General features: G+C 45.4%; 1 protein-coding gene across 21 annotated transcripts in view; it reads left to right on the top strand.

The window, feature by feature from the left end:
- The window catches only part of Kif27 (kinesin family member 27), an 80,019-nt gene that overhangs the window by 11,430 nt on the left and 49,733 nt on the right, over positions 1 to 18,856 (top strand). For 18 of the 21 annotated variants that reach the window (XR_003950487.1, XR_001780822.1, XM_006517436.4 and 15 more), the window contains 3 exons: positions 7,487 to 7,687; positions 8,492 to 9,450; positions 15,630 to 15,773. Coding sequence is in view for 19 of the 21 variants with exons in the window: in XM_006517436.4 (XP_006517499.1) it covers positions 7,487 to 7,687; positions 8,492 to 9,450; positions 15,630 to 15,773 (1,304 nt within the window). In the remaining 2 variants the exon portion in view is untranslated. The remainder of the gene's footprint in view (positions 1 to 7,486; positions 7,688 to 8,491; positions 9,451 to 15,629; positions 15,774 to 18,856) is intronic. The other 3 variants (XM_030247439.1, NM_001360894.1, XM_017315623.1) reach the window with 2 other exon arrangements.

The following is an 18,856-nucleotide window of genomic DNA, read 5'->3' as shown; positions in this document are numbered from 1 at the left end:
TGGGATGTAGAAGACTATTTTCTTACAAGAATATAATGTAATTTGAGTGTATTCTCCCAACATCCTGCTATCCACCACTCTTGTTCTTCTCCCTTCTCATCAATCCTCTTTATCCCCAGACAGTTTCACTTCTCCTTTCATGTCTTCTCTCTATATATGACACTGTGTATCTACATACATATATGACACTGTATGTATAAACCATGTTTGTTATCCATTCCTCTACTGATGGATACCTGGATTGATTCCATAACTTAGCTATTGTAAATAATGCTGCAGTGATCCATGTGCAAGTGTCTCTGGAATCTGTTAACTTGGACTCTGTGGGTTAAACACTCAGAAGTGGTGTGGCTGGGTCACATGGCAGATCTGATTTGCTTCTCAAGGGCCTTGCATTTTTCTGCTCTCCATGATGTTCAGACTAGTTTCATCCCACCAGCAGTTACAGGTCTGTGCTGTTTGCATCCTCGCCAGCATTTGTTGTTGTCTTGATTACTGCTGTTCCAGCAGGGACTTCTTTTGAGAGTGGTCTATTCTGTTCATTAGTCCATTCATTGATGGGATAATTTTTGAGGCTTTTTGTGTATTTTAGATATTAGTACCTATGTGCTGTATAGTTGAGGAAGATACTTTTTAATCCTGTACTCTATAAACTCAAGAAATTGTTTACTTAGCTGTATGATACAAATGTTAATTTTATGTAATCTGTCACTTTGGGGAATAATTTCTATGTCTTAGTTCTTTCTAGAAAAACTATGCCTATGTATATCCTTAAACTTTATTTATTATTGAGGGCGCATGCCATGGCATATGAATGGGGTCAGAGGACAACGTTCAGTGTGGTGTAGGATGACTGAACTTTTGACCCTCTTATTCCACCTCCTGGTGCCCAAGTGCAGATGTGCACCCCGTGTCCAATCCGTGTAGTGTTGGGGCTCGGATCCAGAGCTCCATGCACATCAGCAAACACTCTCCAGTGAACTGCATCCCCAGCCCATGGAAACTGATTTTTAAATTCATGTGCATCAGATATGAAACTGTCCTCTGGGACTGTCTATCCCTTCCCCCACTCTGTCTTAGAGTCATATATTCAGACTTCTACAGCCATTGAGATTCATCGGTTGAGATAATAATCTGTTGAGATAATCCTAAAGTCATCACTCTGCTAAATGCAGTGGTCTGCTCTTACTTCTTACCTCCCTGGACCCATTAGCACACTCTCCACCTGGTTTCCAGTGACGGACCACATTCTTGGTACTTCTCCTATGATGCTGGTCCCTCCTGAGGTGCTCTGGCAAATGAACTAGAATGAGAAGTGCTCTGGAGCTCAGGTGTTGGCTCTCCCCCAGGCACCTTTGTCTTTGAAAACATCTTGTCCTTAGTGGTCACAGCCAGGCTCAGTCCATTACATGCTGTCTGTACACAGATGGCTTCCAGTTATTTCCAGATACTGTTAAAACTCCGAGGACACAGATTCAACTGCCTGATTGTCTTAATAGGTTAGAAGAATGTGCTGCTGTCTCTTCCTCCAACCCACTAGAACCACCAGCAACTGCAGTGACTCTGGGCAAGCCCTGCAGTCGTCTTGACCAGCACTTTCTCTCATGTCACATCCAGTCTGTCAGAAACTTTTCAGTCTGGTTTTTTTTTTTTCCAAGACAGGGTTTCTCTGTAGCCCTGGCTGTCCTGGAACTCACTCTGTAGGCCAGGCTGGCCTCGAACTCAGAAATCCACCTGCCTCTGCCTCCTGAGTGCTGGGATTAAAGGTGTGTGCCACCAACACTGGCTTCAGTCTGATTTTTAAAAGATTATTTTCATGTGTATGAATGTTTTGCCTACATGTATGTGTGTGTATGAGTATGCCTGTTGCCAGTGGAGACCAGAAGAGGGTATTTGATCCCCTGAGATTAGAGTTATAAATGAACCACCACCTGGGTGTTGGCAACTGAACCCGAGTCCTTTGGAAGAGCAGCAAATGCTTTTAATTAATGAGCCATCTCTCCACATCCTCCATCCTTCTGTTCCTTCCCCAACTCCACCACCCCTGTATGATAAGGCCTTACTTTGTAGCTCTGGCTGGCCTCAAACCCTTAATAATCCGTCTCAGCCCCTAAACTGTAAGGTTGTAGGTATGTGATGTCACATGCAGTTGACAGAAAACCTTAATGACTTTTCAACATAAGTGCAGGTTCCATCTTGATACCATATCAGGATCTGTTAAATTTATCTTCCAAATCCCCCAGATACCAGATTGCTACAGGAGCCCCTGAATGGTCTTTCCACCCATACTCCTACAAAAGACAGTAGTGAGGACTGTCCTCCACTAATTTGTAAAAATTCAGACCATAATGTTACTGCTCTCTTTGTGACTCTGACCTCAGCCACAAGGAATCCAAGAGGGCAGCCATCCACAAGGATTTCCATGTTTTTCAGTGTGCCACCCCTCTGACCTCATCTCTTGTCGGTCTGTCCTTGCTCCTGATCCTGGCTGTGCTGACCTTTGACCTTGTTTGTGATCATATCATCTGGTGCTTTAACATGTGTTCTTCCACTCTCAAGTCCTGCCCTTGGCCTTCGTCTTTGAACTTTCAGTCACGGCTTCACACATGCTTTACCCCGCCCTCCACTCACTCTGCTTGTTTTCTTGGATTCATCTGTGTTTGCTTTTGAGATAGCCTTGCTCTGTCCAGGTTGGCTGTGAGTTCTCAGCCCTCATTATCTCAGTGCCCCAGTGGAATTTTAGGAGTCTATCACCATGTGTGGCTAGCATTTTAATATGCCGTATAATTTACAATTTTTATTCATTGTTACTGCATGTTTGTAGAATTCCACGACATTAGGGGATTTTCCCTTTATTTTTTGGTTGTGCCAGAGCCCTAGAATGTTGCATTATATATAGTAAATACTAAACATATTGCTAAGTGGATACATTCTGCATAAGGGATACCTGTGAACTATATGCATGGTGTGTGCATAGTAAGTGCACACGCACACGTATCTTTTCATGTCTGTGCAAGCACATGCAGAGGCTAGAGGAAGATGTTGGATGTCCTGCTGTGTCACTCTCAACTCTGTTCCACTGAGACAGGGTCTCTCCCTGAATCTGGAGCTAGTGGACTGGTGACTATCCAACCTGGGATGCTCCTGGCTTTCCCTCTGGAGTTACAGATGCCCTTGTGCCATGCTTGACTTTTTGCATGGTTGTGGAGCTCTCACCTCAGGTCCTTCTGCTGTACACAGAGAGCTCTTACCCGGTGAGCCATGATCCCAGCCTGTTGCCTCTGGATTTTATAGTTGTGTGGTCTAGCCCTGGCTAAGTACAATTAATAATATACTTTTTGAGATGCTGTCTTGCTATGCAACCCTGGCTGGAACTTAGTATGTAGGACACTCTGTGGCACATGCCTCTCTGTGACAGCACACTCTGTGGTTCATGACTCTGTGACAGCACACTCTGTGGCACATGCCTCTCTGTGACAGCACACTCTGTGGCACATGCCTCTCTCTGACAGCACACTCTGTGGCACATGCCTCTCTGTGACAGCACACTCTGTGGCACATGCCTCTGTGACAGCACACTCTGTGGCACATGCCTCTCTGTGACAGCACACTCTGTGGCACATGCCTCTCTGTGACAGCACACTCTGTGGTACATGCCTCTCTGTGACAGCACACTCTGTGGCACATGCCTCTCTCTGACAGCACACTCTGTGGCACATGCCTCTCTGTGACAGCACACTCTGTGGCACATGCCTCTCTGTGACAGCACACTCTGTGGCACATGCCTCTCTGTGACAGCACACTCTGTGGCACATGCCTCTCTGTGACAGCACACTCTGTGGCACATGCCTCTCTGTGACAGCACACTCTGTGGCACATGCCTCTCTGTGACAGCACACTCTGTGGCACATGCCTCTCTGTGACAGCTCACCACTCTGTGGTTCATGACTGTGACAGCACACTCTGTGGCACATGCCTCTCTGTGACAGCACACTCTGTGGCACATGCCTCTCTGTGACAGCACACTCTGTGGCACATGCCTCTCTGTGACAGCACACTCTGTGGCACATGCCTCTCTGTGACAGCACACTCTGTGGTACATGTCTCTCTGTGACAGCACACTGTGGTTCATGACTCTGTGACAGCACACTCTGTGGCACATGCCTCTCTGTGACAGCACACTCTGTGGCACATGCCTCTCTGTGACAGCACACTCTGTGGCACATGCCTCTCTGTGACAGCACACTCTGTGGTACATGTCTCTCTGTGACAGCACACTCTGTGGTTCATGACTCTGTGACAGCACACTCTGTGGCACATGCCTCTCTGTGACAGCACACTCTGTGGTTCATGACTCTGTGACAGCACACTCTGTGGCACATGCCTCTCTGTGACAGCACACTCTGTGGTTCATGACTCTGTGACAGCACACTCTGTGGCACATGCCTCTCTGTGACAGCACACTCTGTGGTTCATGATTCTGTGACAGCACACTCTGTGGCACATGCCTCTCTGTGACAGCACACTCTGTGGCACATGCCTCTCTGTGACAGCACACTCTGTGGCACATGCCTCTCTGTGACAGCACACTCTGTGGCACATGCCTCTCTCTGACAGCACACTCTGTGGCACATGCCTCTCTCTGACAGCACACTCTGTGGCACATGCCTCTCTGTGATAGCACACTCTGTGGCACATGCCTCTCTGTGACAGCACACTCTGTGGCACATGCCTCTCTGTGACAGCACACTCTGTGGCACATGCCTCTCTGTGACAGCACACTCTGTGGCACATGCCTCTCTGTGACAGCACACTCTGTGGTACATGTCTCTCTGTGACAGCACACTCTGTGGTTCATGACTCTGTGACAGCACACTCTGTGGCACATGCCTCTCTGTGACAGCACACTCTGTGGTTCATGACTCTGTGACAGCACACTCTGTGGCACATGCCTCTCTGTGACAGCACACTCTGTGGCACATGCCTCTCTGTGACAGCACACTCTGTGGCACATGCCTCTCTGTGACAGCACACTCTGTGGCACATGCCTCTCTCTGACAGCACACTCTGTGGCACATGCCTCTCTCTGACAGCACACTCTGTGGCACATGCCTCTCTGTGACAGCACACTCTGTGGCACATGCCTCTCTCTGACAGCACACTCTGTGGTTCATGATTCTGTGACAGCACACTCTGTGGTTCATGATTCTGTGACAGCACACTCTGTGGCACATGCCTCTCTGTGACAGCACACTCTGTGGCACATGCCTCTCTGTGACAGCACACTCTGTGGTTCATGACTCTGTGACAGCACACTCTGTGGCACATGCCTCTCTGTGACAGCACACTCTGTGGTTCATGACTCTGTGACAGCACACTCTGTGGCACATGCCTCTCTGTGACAGCACACTCTGTGGCACATGCCTCTCTGTGACAGCACACTCTGTGGCACATGCCTCTCTGTGACAGCACACTCTGTGGCACATGCCTCTCTCTGACAGCACACTCTGTGGCACATGCCTCTCTCTGACAGCACACTCTGTGGCACATGCCTCTCTGTGACAGCACACTCTGTGGCACATGCCTCTCTGTGACAGCACACTCTGTGGTTCATGACTCTGTGACAGCACACTCTGTGGCACATGCCTCTCTCTGACAGCACACTCTGTGGTTCATGACTCTGTGACAGCACACTCTGTGGCACATGCCTCTCTCTGACAGCACACTCTGTGGTTCATGATTCTGTGACAGCACACTCTGTGGCACATGCCTCTCTGTGACAGCACACTCTGTGGCACATGCCTCTCTGTGACAGCACACTCTGTGGCACATGCCTCTCTGTGACAGCACACTCTGTGGCACATGCCTCTCTGTGACAGCACACTCTGTGGCACATGCCTCTCTCTGACAGCACACTCTGTGGCACATGCCTCTCTGTGACAGCACACTCTGTGGCACATGCCTCTCTGTGACAGCACACTCTGTGGCACATGCCTCTCTGTGACAGCACACTCTGTGGCACATGCCTCTCTGTGACAGCACACTCTGTGGCACATGCCTCTCTGTGACAGCACACTCTGTGGTACATGTCTCTCTGTGACAGCACACTCTGTGGTTCATGACTCTGTGACAGCACACTCTGTGGCACATGCCTCTCTGTGACAGCACACTCTGTGGTTCATGACTCTGTGACAGCACACTCTGTGGCACATGCCTCTCTGTGACAGCACACTCCGTGGCACATGCCTCTCTGTGACAGCACACTCTGTGGCACATGTCTCTCTGTGACAGCACACTCTGTGGTTCATGATTCTGTGACAGCACACTCTGTGGCACATGCCTCTCTGTGACAGCACACTCTGTGGCACATGCCTCTCTGTGACAGCACACTCTGTGGTTCATGATTCTGTGACAGCACACTCTGTGGCACATGCCTCTCTGTGACAGCACACTCTGTGGCACATGCCTCTCTGTGACAGCACACTCTGTGGCACATGCCTCTCTGTGACAGCACACTCCGTGGCAGATGCCTCTCTGTGACAGCACACTCTGTGGTTCATGACTCTGTGACAGCACACTCTGTGGCACATGCCTCTCTGTGACAGCACACTCTGTGGTTCATGACTCTGTGACAGCACACTCTGTGGCACATGCCTCTCTGTGACAGCACACTCTGTGGCACATGCCTCTCTGTGACAGCACACTCTGTGGCACATGCCTCTCTGTGACAGCACACTCTGTGGCACATGCCTCTCTGTGACAGCACACTCTGTGGTTCATGACTCTGTGACAGCACACTCTGTGGCACATGCCTCTCTGTGACAGCACACTCCGTGGCACATGCCTCTCTGTGACAGCACACTCTGTGGTTCATGACTCTGTGACAGCACACTCTGTGGCACATGCCTCTCTGTGACAGCACACTCCGTGGCACATGCCTCTCTGTGACAGCACACTCTGTGGCACATGCCTCTGGAGCCCAGGGTAAACAGTGCTGCAGATGTAAAAGCACACTTGGTCACACTTCATGTTGTTTTCTTGGGCATCATGCTGGTCTTTTTTGGTCATAGCTTTTAGTCCATTACAGAATCATCCATGGTTACTAATTTTGAACTGTGCCTCTGTCTCTTGAGTGCTAGAAGAAAAGGTATGTGCCACCGTGCCTGTCCAGGTTTAACAATTCTTATAATAGAAATGTAGGGGCTGGTGAGATGGCTCAGTGGGTAAGAGCACCCGACTGCTCTTCCGAAGGTCCAGAGTTCAAATCCCAGCAACCACATGGTGGCTCACAACCATCCGTAACGAGATCTGGCGCCCTCTTCTGGAGTGTCTGAAGACAGCTACAATGTACTTACATATAATAAATAAATAAATCTTAAAAAAAAAAAAAAAAGAAATGTAAGAAAAATATATTAAGCATAAATTCCAGATTGTAGCCTTTGTTTATTTCAAGACTCAGATATGCTTTCTATTTCTGAATTTTCAGCATCAGTTGTGGAGGGTCAAAAGGGTATCATTCCTCGAGCTATCCAAGAAATATTTCAGAGCATCTCTGAAAATCCTAGCATTGACTTTAAAATCAAAGTGTCGTATATAGAAGTTTATAAGGAAGACCTAAGAGATCTTCTAGAGTTGGAGACGTCTATGAAGGACCTTCACATCCGAGAAGATGAGAAGGGGAACACAGGTGAAGTAGCTCAGTGAAACTCTAGAGTGCCTTGGTAAGACCCAGGGACCTGTCAGGATGCCAAGAATAAAGGATGAATTTGGTTTTCCTCTGTGCTCATAGTCTTGTTTTGCTATGCTGGAAATCCATCCAGGGCTAGAAAAGTGCTGTGCCACAGAATCCACATGAAGCTTCCTTTTTTTGTTTTTAATTTTAAAATATTTGAGGACAGAGTCTCATTATAAATTGCCTGTACTGGCCTTTAACTCACTTTCCCAGACTGGCTTTGAACTTTGAATCCTCCTGCCTCAGCCTCATGAGTAGATTGGGTCACAGATCTGTGCCACCGGCATGGCTCCTATTTTCATAGAATAATTACAAATCAAAACACGGAAACAAAGCATTCTTTATGTTTTGTTTCACTTTGTTTTTCTTGATTCTGGAGCTTGAGCCCAGGGCCTCACATACATTTTGTACCCACTCTGCCTCTGAGCTCTGTAACTCCAGCCCCTGCCCCGCCCCCAGAGGCTTTGAATGTCATTCATTCTAAAGAATTCATTATGATGTTTGACCAAAAGCAAGAATTGGATCTTAAATAAAATACATCTTTTAGAGTTTAAATTTGAGTCCTATTTTAAAAATAATTTCTGTTGGAGTTTTTCTGCAATTATTTAATGATATTCACTGATGTTGTTATTTGAAACATTACTACTTTTTTAAAAAGGTTCTCTTTTTGGGTTGCTTAGCAAAGGGTAACTGTTGTGGGATTAATTTAATTGTACTGGATTTTGATGAAAATTTGGTTTTAAAACTTTGTGTTTTAAGTGATTGTTGGGGCCAAGGAATGCCAAGTAGAGAGCGTGGAGGATGTGATGAGTCTCCTGCAGGTAGGGAATGCGGCCAGGCACACAGGCACCACCCAGATGAACGAGCACTCCAGTAGATCCCACGCTATTTTCACAATAAGTGTGTGCCAAGTTGAGAAAAACGCAGAGGCAGCTGAAAACGGAGAGTGGTACTCACATCGGCATATTGTCTCCAAATTCCACTTTGTGGATTTGGCTGGATCAGAAAGAGTGACCAAGACTGGGAACACTGGTGAACGATTCAAAGAGTCCATTCAAATCAACAGCGGGCTGCTTGCTCTAGGAAACGTAATAAGCGCCCTTGGAGACCCACGCAGGAAGAGCTCTCATATTCCATACAGGGATGCTAAGATTACCCGGCTTCTGAAAGACTCCCTGGGTGGCAGTGCCAAGACTGTCATGATCACGTGTGTCAGCCCGTCCTCCTCGGATTTTGATGAGTCCTTAAATTCTCTCAAATATGCGAACAGAGCACGGAATATTAGAAACAAACCTGCTTTAAACATAAGTCCCCAGGCAGACCGAATGGATGAAATGGAATTTGAGATTAAGTTGCTTCGAGAAGCTTTGCAGAGCCATCAGGCCAGTATCAGCCAAGCTAGCCAGGCATCTTCAGAGAATGTTCCTGACCAGAATCGAATCCATTCTCTGGAGGAACAGGTAGCTCAGCTCCAGGAGGAATGTCTGGGGTACCAGGACTGCATAGAGCAAGCATTTGCCTTTCTGGTGGACTTAAAAGATGCTGTCAAACTAAATCAGAAACAGCAGCACAAGCTACAGGAGTGGTTTAGCAGGACTCAGGAAGTCAGGAAGGCTGTCCTCACCCCATTGCCTGGAAACCAGGGCATTGGGAACCTGGAAGAAGGACCCCAGCATCTGACAGTTCTCCAGCTGAAGAGAGAACTTAAGAAATACCAGGTACTTAGCCATTACTAATTAATCACTGCATTTTTAAGACTGTGTCTTGCTATGTAACTAGGCTGGAACTCAGTGTGTAGACCAGTCAGGCTGGCCTAGACTCTTCCTTTGTTTCTTGTGTGCTGGGATTATAGGAAGGTATGCTCTGACCTAAGAAGCCCCACCCCACTCTGTTGACAATGGGATTAAGCACATAGGCTTCATATACTAGGAAAGTACTCTGCCTTCTGAGACATCCCTGATCTATTTTGTCTTCTTTGAAATAAGATCTTATTCTGTCGTTTAGTCTGGTCTGGAACTTACATGCCCAAGCTAGCTTTGAACTCGGGGCAGTCCTCTTGCCTCTGCTTCCTAAGTGTTGGAGTTATGGGTGTGAGCTCTCATACCCGGCTCACAGATAGGACTTGTTTAAGGACTATGTTCATTTGGACAAGTACATTCTAAAAGTTATTTGGGAATTTCCAAAGTTCTAAATTTTTTAAAGAATGTTTATTTACATCTGTATGGGTAGAATGTGAATGGCATGTGAGAAGTACAAGCATGTGATTGCAGAGGTCAGAGGACAGCTTTTAAGAGTGGTTTTCTCTTTTAAGAATTATAGAAAAATTAGGTGGTGTGTTGGTACATTTTTTTTTAATCCCACCACTAGGGAGGCAACTTCTGTGAGTAAGGCCTATCTTTACAAACACAAAAAAGGAAATAAGTATATGAAAATCCCACTTGCTTTTCTTCTAGGCCATCCTGGTCTATACAGTGAGATGTAGGTCAGCCTGGTCAATACACTGAGATCTAGGGCATCCTGGCCTATACAGTGAGATGTAGGCTATCCTGGTCTATACAGTGAGATCTAGGCCATCCTGGTCTATACAGTGAGATGTAGGTCAGCCTGGTCAATACACTGAGATCTAGGGCACCCTGGCCTATACAGCGAGTAAGGCCTATCTTTACAAACACAAAAAAGGAAATAAGTGTATGAAAATCTCACTTGCTTTTCTTCTTAGCATCTGTGTGTCTCATTTCCTATTCTTTCTCAGATTTGTTCTTTGTTTACTTCTTTTCTCCTATGATGTGATCAAAGTACATTTTAAGGTATATTTATTAAATAGAACCTTGTGAACTTTCATACCAATTTAGAAGATCAAAGAAATATTTTTACAAACAAAATTAAGTTATATTGTACTGAGTTTTCTTCTTTCGTATGTGTGTGATTGCTGAAACCCAGGGCCTTGAACATGCTAGGTGCTCACTGTATCCCTGAGCTATGTATGCCCTTGGTCTTTTGTTGTTGTTCCTTCTCTCTTTTCTTTCTCTCTCAATCACTCTCTCTTTCTCTCTCTCTCTCTCCCTCTTTCTTTCTTTTCCTTCCTTCCTCTTTCTTTCTCTCTCTCTCTTTCTTTCTTTCTTTCTTTCTTTCTTTCTTTCTTTCTTTCTCTCTCTCTCTCTCTCTTTCCCTCCCTCCCTCCCTCCCTCCCTCCCTCCCTTCCTTCCTTCCTTCCTTCCCCCCTCCCCTTCCCTCCTTCCTCCTTTTCTTCTGCTTCCTTCTCTTCCTCCTTCTCCTTCTTCCTCACAGTCTCATATGATAGTGCAGACTTGCTAGGAACTCCCTCAATATTTTAGTCATGTCTAGAACTTTGAATGATCTCTGCCTCAGTCTCCCAAGACCTGGAATCACAGGTATGAGCCACCACATCTGACTTTCAGGTCCGTGGTTGTTTTTGTTTTTGAGATAGGATTTCATATAGCCTAGGTTGGCGTCTAACCTGTTATACAGCTAAGGATGGCCTTCAGCTTCTCTTCTTCCTCTTTCTACCTCGCAGCTCTGGGATTAGATGAGTACATCAACTGTACCCAGCTTAGTGCTGGGAATCAAACTTGGGGCTTTATGCATGCTAGGCAGGCACTCTACCAATCGAGTTACATCCCTAGGGCACCACTGTTGTTCTTGAAAGAAGAAAATACTTTATCCCTTGAGTTTGGGTTATACACTTATTATATTTATATATTCTTTATTTGGGGGGATTTTATTATTTGCTGGGATTAAAGGCGAGGTATGTGACATATACCTCTCTACATACTTGATTTTTAAATAATGTGGGTGTATGCATGTATAAATATATACTGTGTATATATTTAGTTGAAAATTACTTCCTCATATTTAAAAATTACATTTATTTGTGTGTGTTGCACGTGCATGTGTATAGAAGTCAGAGGACAACTTTCAGGAATCAGTTTTCTCCTTCCACCATGGAGTCCCAGGATTGAACTCACATCCTCAGGCTTAATAGCGGTGCTTCACCCTTAAGCCATATCACTAATGTCTTTTTAAATGAACGTTATGTACAGAAGCTAGTAGAGAACAAAACAAGTCAGTTTAACTTTTGTGAATTTTTCCAGCAAAATTCCACGAGGGGGCCTTGAGTTGTTCCTTAAGTAACAGTGCTCTGCTTCCGTGGTATTGCTGTTTGCCTTTTATATTTTTTGTGTGTTTTTCTTTGTTTTTAATTTCTTTATCCTTTTATATTTGGGGGTATTTTGCCTGTATGCGTGCATGTGTGTGCGTGTGTGTGTGTGTGTGTTGTGTGTGTGTGTGTGTGTGTGTGTGTGTGTGTGTGTGAGATGCCACAGAGGCAAGAAGAAGAAGGCATCAAATCCCCTGGAATTGAAGTTGCAGAAGTTCTGAGCTGCCTGGATGCTAGGGAGGGAAGCCATGTTCTTTAGAAGAGCAGCCACTAAGTCATCTCTCTCCAACCATGTTTTTGTTTTTTCCAAGGAAGGATCTCAAATATACAAGATAGCCTTGAATTCTATACGTAGAACTCCAGTTCTAGAGGATCTGGAACCCTCAAAATGGCATGCATGCAGGCAAAAAACATCAGTGCACATAAAAATAAATAAATCTAAAGAGCGAGGCAGGGAGGGAGAGGGAGGGAGGGAGGGAGGGAGGGAGGAAGGAAGAAAACAAACAGAAGGAGCTGGTGCATGCCTGTCATCCCAGCACTTGGGAGGCAGAAGTGGGAGGATCATGAACTCCAGGCCAGCCTGCACTGCACAGTGAGTTCTGGGATAGTGTGGGGTACGTACTGCCCTGTGCCACCATGCCCACTTTTTTTGTTTTTCAGCAGGAAAACATCATTTAAAACATATCTTTAGTTACAGGTTTCAGCCAAATACCTTTTTACATGAACTGGGAAGAAACCGTTTCACATGGGGCATATGGCACACGCCTGTCATCCCAGCACTCAGGAGGCTGAGGCAGGAGGGTCTAGGGCTGCTCATGGAGCCAGTCTGGAAACAAACGAACTAATGAGAGCTCTTCTTAAACTTTTTAAATTCAGAGTGCGTTTTCACTTTTAAAGTTTGAAATTTCCCAGCAGACCTTTCAGAACATGGACTGTATATCTAGCTTAGGGACAGGACACCGGCCTGTGATTTGTGAAGCCCTGGCTTTGACCTCAGCTCTGGGAACAGCTTAGTAGAGCTGTTACATTTTGATGTCTTTAGTGTGTGGCTTAGTAGAAGATACTTCTGTTTTCTTGTGCTTTAGCAAGATCTTGTCAAAATTATAAGGAAATCTGCCGTTATGTAGATTTATAATTTGCAGGCATGAATATTTCAGTAACTTTTGAGATAAACCATGGGCATTCTTTCATACTTAATGAGTAAAAATTTTCTTTGTCGACCAGCAAGGAGTGATTTGAAATTATTTTATTATATTATGATTTATAAAATAAAACTTACTGGTCTCTATCTTAACCTTTGAGTGATTCTTTTCTGCATATGATTTTGAATAATTATATAATTGTCATTTGGAAAATAATTTAGTGTAAATATTCCACGTGTTTAAACACTTTCTACATTTCTTAATATCACCAGTGATCTCACTAGCAAAGTCTGTAGCATTTATTGGGAGCCATCAAGCTCACAGTGGTAGAAATGGTTTCTAAAATCTTAATTTTTTTCATGAAACTTGAACTTTATATTTTGTAACAAATATATTAGTTACTTTTTTGTTACTATGATAAAAAATATCTGCCAAAAGTAACTTTTAAAAGGCCAGTTTTCTTTTGGCTCAAGTTTGAAAGTATAGTCCATATAGCAGAAAAGGCAGAACAGTAGGGACAGGAGGCCGCTGGTCACATGGGCCACCACTGGGAACTGCAGAGAAGGTAATGTTGACTCTACTCATTTTTTGGTTTTTGTTTGTTTTTTATAAATTCTGGGATGCGTCTTCTCCCTTCAGTTAAACTTTTTATAAACACCCTCATAGACACATCTGCAGTTATGTGTTTCCATGGTGATTATAAATTTCCTCTTGTTGACAATGAAGATCAACCATCACAATTCCATCCTTATTAATTTGATATCCATTATCTTAGGTCATAACATTTCATCTCTACTTCTAGGTCTCATTTTCATCTCATAATACAAAATATATGTAGTTATCTCTAGATATCCCCACATTGCTCCAAAACCTGAAGCATCTTCTGAGACTTGATGCCTTAACCGTGAGCTCCTACAATCCACTATTTACAGAAGGGAGAGACTGGTCAGAGACAGGAAATGGGACCAAAGCAAGCCTGGAACCCAGCAAGGAAGACACAAAGTCTTACAGCTTCATGTCCAGCATCTGGGCTTATGATGTCTCACCTGGGCTAGCAAGGGCCTCCATACCACATCTCTCCAGCTCTGCTGCTCAGTACAGACGGCTTCTCTCTTAACACCTGTCTCACTGTATGTCTGTTGCTTTCCTTAATCAGTGTCCCATGACCCTGGCATCCCCAGTGTCCTGGGATTCCATTACAACTTAGCTTTTCTGACACCTGTCTACCTATTGACCACTCAGGGACCCCTTGCAGAGAATTGGATGGAGCTATACATTGACTGGCCTCAGTGGCTTTCTAAAGCCTTGGTACGAGCCTCCATGACTTTCTTGCTCCTGTGTTTGTCATGCCTGTAAGATCAGTGTCTCCTGGATGCTGCTTCTAAGTCCTGCTGCTGCTGCTGCTGCTGCTGCTGCTGCTGCTGCTGCTGCTGCTGCTGCTGCTGCTGCTGCTGCTGCCCGAGGTGTAGCCTCTGGTGCTGACCATGATGAAACGGTCCCTAGGCGGTTGTTTTCAGAAGGGAACCACTTGAGCAGCAATCTCAGTGCCGGCTCTGTTCTCTCAAATGAATTTCCATTCTCAGAAGACAGAGCCTTTCTTAAGTAGAGTTGTGCCATCAAGTCACTTTCCCCCTGCCCCAGAGCCAAGCACTGTTGCTGATGGCGCTGAACTCCTTAACAGTGACAGTTGCCTTCCCTGCTGAGTGGTACAGTTTTCCAACAAGTGTGTTCTCTACTTGGTGCTTTCTCTCTCACTGTAGATCTGGATGAGAGTAAGGCGGGGTAACTGTGCCATAGCCTGAATGCTATCCTGCTTTGACAGTTTCTTCACTAAGCATATTAGTCCATTGCCTTGAGTTCAGCCTCACTCAAGTTCCCATGACAGAATGCAGCCTGCACCTTTGTCAACTTGTAACAGTTCCCATTAGAGCCCTTGTTTCCCTTCAAAGCCTCGTAAACATGGTCTCCACTTGTCTGGGCCCATACTTCTTTGGCATTCTGGTCTACCAAACTGCTGCTACCACCTGCCCATTCCAACTCTAAGTGCAGCATTCTAGGGTCCTGTACCTCAGTTTTCCAAACTCTCCCATAGTCCTCTGGCAAACTAGGTCACGGGATGAGGTTCATCGCAGCAACTGGTGCTAAGATTTTCATCCCACTTCTTAGTCCCAGTTAACTTCTGTTAAGTAGTCTTCTTGTTGCTGGGGCAAAATACCTACAAAAGCAGTCCAAAGAGAGGAGGATTCATTTTGGCTGAAAGGTTTGAGGGTCCGGGGCAGCCATGGTGGCAGAGCTGAGGCTACTGGTCAAGTTGCACCTGCAGTTAGGAAGAAGACAGATGATGTTGGTGTTCCCAGCGCTTCCCCATTCCTATTCCCATGGAATGTGCACGTGGAATCAATTCTCATGCAGACGCAGTGCTAGGCACCTCTATTCTGCTTGTCTCAAAAAGAACCTGGAAAAGGCCAAGTAAGAAGGATAAGGAAACCTCGGCCGGTGCTGTCAAGCCGTCAGTGGACCTTACACCGTTCTGTAGCACTCTCAGGGTCTGCTGAACTCTGTCTTCTTCCCTTCCCAGTGTGCTCTGGCCGCCGACCAAGTGGTGTTCACGCAGAAGGATCTGGAGCTGGAGGAGCTAAGGACCCAAGTGCAGCTAATGATGCAGGAGAGCAAAGGGCATGCCGTGTCTCTGAAAGAAGCCCAGAAAGTGAATAGATTGCAGGTAGGCTCAGTGCTCGCCGCTCTGTGTGTGTAGCCCTGCTGAGCAGACGTGTACTCAGACCATGAGCTGGTGCTTTACAGTGGTGCACTACAGATAGGGAACTGTGGACATGGCAGCTCAACTACTTGGCTGTTTGTTTGTATTTCCTCTGTCTGTGAAACAGAAGCCCAGCAAACAACAAAGCTGGTTTCCCGTTAAGGTTTAGGGTTTAAAAAAAACAAAGAAAATATCTAGGGACTTGATTGACTCGCCACGCATTAGTTATCTTTTCTCCAGACTTTTCATTCATTCTTGTCAAGTTACTAGGCAGTGTGGTATTAAGAACTGAAGGCAGGGCTGGCACTGTAGGACAGTGATGAAAGCCTCACCTGGTATGTGCAAGACCAGGGGTTCAGTCCCCAGTGACAAACCCCAAGAAAATTGGAAGGTAATCACAGGATTTAATCTTCTTTTTTTTATTGTTTTGAGATTTAAGATAGGATTTCTCTGAGTAGCCCTGGATGTTCTGGAACTAGCTGTGTAGTCCAGTCTGGCCCTGAACTTACAGAGATCTGGTTGCCCCTGCCTCTTGAGAGCTGGTATTAAAGGTGCCCCTGCCTCCACCTCCCACCCCCTCTGGAAACATTTAAACTTTTTAAATTTATTGTAGAATATCCTCTTATACTACATGAGTGTTTTGCTCTTCGATTTTAGTTAAGTCTTTCGGATTTTCTACGTTAGAATTCCTATGAGTAACACAGATTGTTTGCCTAAGGCCAAGTATGGTGGTGCACACCTTCAATCCCAGCACTCAGGGGTCAGAGACTGGTGGTCCCTGTGAAATAGAGGTGAGCCCAGTCTACATAGGAAGTTCCAGGACAGCCTGGTCTACAAAGGGAGTTCTGACCAGCCAGAGCTGCACAGTAAGACTGTCTCAAAAACGAAACAAAATAATTTGTTCAGACTAGTGTCCTAATGTACTTCCCCTTTTTACTTTAATTTGATTTTTATATAGAAGAGACAGAGGTCCAGTTTCTTTCTTCTTTGTGAATGTCCAATTTCCTGAGCACAATTTACTGAAAATACTGTTCTTTCTCCAGTATGTATTTTTACTGTCTGTCTTAGTTAGAGTTTCTATTACTGCAACAAAACATCGTGACCAAGAAGCAAACTGAGGAAGAAAGGGATTCATTGACTTAACACTTCCATATTGCCGTTCAGGATGAGAGTCAAGCCCGGCAGGCACCTGGGGGCAGGAGCTGATGCACAGGCCATGGAGGGGTGTTGCTTACTGGCTTGCTCCTCATGGCTGCTCAGCCTGCTTTCTTATAGAACCCAGGACCACCAGCCCAGGGATGACAGTGCCCACAATGGGCTGGGCCCTCCCCCAGCAATCACTAATTAGAAAATGCCCTATATGCTTGCCTTCAGCCTGTATCCTATGGAGTCATTTTCTCAGTTGAGGTTCCCGCCTATCAGATGACTCTAGCTTGTGTCATGTTGGCATAGACTGGGCAGCACCCTGACTGTAGGCACTCTGTTCCTTTGTCCTGGGTAACTTACCCTATAGTTTAAGTAAGCACATGTTCTGTGTCTTCATACATTGTAGCATGACGTTGATTTGAAATTGGGTTTTTTAAATGTCTATCTTTGTTCCTGTGCTCACAATTACTTTAGTTATTCAGTCTTTATAGTCACATACAAATTTTAGTAGTGTTTATTCTACCCCTATAAAGAATGTCACTGCTACTGGGATAGGAACTGCATTGAATATGTAGACTACTATGGGCATTGTGGTGTAGTAATTATTTTCTTCCAGTGCAGGACCATGGAAGGCTGTTTCATCGTGGTTTTCCCCTTCAGTGCCTTTCACTGGACTCTTATCATTGTCACTGTAGAGGTTACTTATTCACTGTTTGGTGATATTTACATTTTTTGTAGTTACTATGAATAAGATTATTTTCTTGACCTTTTCAGGAATGTTGTTTTTATAAGTTGATTTTGACAAGTTTTTTTGGTTGTTTAACTGGTTGTTTTTTGTTTGTTTGTTTTGGGGTTTGTTTGTTTTGTTTTTTTGAGACAGGGTTTCTCTGTGTAGCCCTGGCTGTCCTGGACCTCACTCTGTAGACCAGGCTGGCCTCGAACTCAGAAATCTGCCTGCCTCTGCCTCCCAAGTGCTGGGATTAAAGGCATTTTTTTTTAAAATCATCATCAGGCTAGAGCAACGGCTTATCAGTTAAGAGTGCCTCCTACTCTTGCAGAAGACCTGGGTTTGCTTCGCAGCACCCGAATCAGGCAGCTTAGAACTGCCTGTGACTCCAGCTTCAGGGGATCTGTTGCCCTTGAGCTCCCACAGGCCTCCCACACCTAACTCATGCAGGCAAACATAGATGCACATACATCTTTAAAGATAAGCAGGAGTAGTTTGATCTCCACTTGTTCTTCTTTTTAACATTTTTATTTAATAATATTTTTACAATCATTTGTGTAAACTGTATTGTGATCATATTCATTAGCCATCACCTTCTTACCCCTTCCAACTCTTCCTGACACCTTTTCTCTCAACTATCCTCCTTCCTACTCCCCACTACCACCCTGTGTTTTGTGTGTGTGTGTGTGTGTGTGTGCAGCTGCTCTATGCCATAGTTGAATGTGGTGTAGGATGCCGAATACAGTATGCCATAATGCTCCTCTACAATCTCTGGCTCTTGCTATCTTTCCAACCCCTCGAGTGACGTCCCTGGGCCTAGGAGATGTCATCTTCGGGCTGAGAACTCAGCAGTCACTAGCCCTCAGCACCTTGGCAGTTGTGAATCTCTGCATTGTCACTCTCTGCAGAAAGAAGCTAATGTCTACAGGGTCGTTTGTCCATCTACAAAACATCAGCAGTGCGTTCTCTCCTAAAGCCTTGACCTCCTCGGCCATGGCTGTTGGTCACATTCACTATATTAAGTACTATTTCCTTCCTGTGGAGTAGGCCTCAGATCCAACTGTAAAGCAAATGGTTACCCCAAAACATACTTGCCTGGAAGGTCAGATTGTAGCCCAGAGGGTTCAGAGCCAAGAAAAACTGTGATGGCTCTTCTCCCGTAGCAGCATACGTA

The sequence above is a fragment of the Mus musculus genome, chromosome 13 (assembly GCF_000001635.26).
Source record: "Mus musculus strain C57BL/6J chromosome 13, GRCm38.p6 C57BL/6J".
Taxonomy (NCBI): Eukaryota; Metazoa; Chordata; class Mammalia; order Rodentia; family Muridae; genus Mus; species Mus musculus.
The sequence above is the reverse complement of the archived record's forward strand: the minus strand, read 5'-3'. Positions and strand labels throughout refer to the sequence as shown.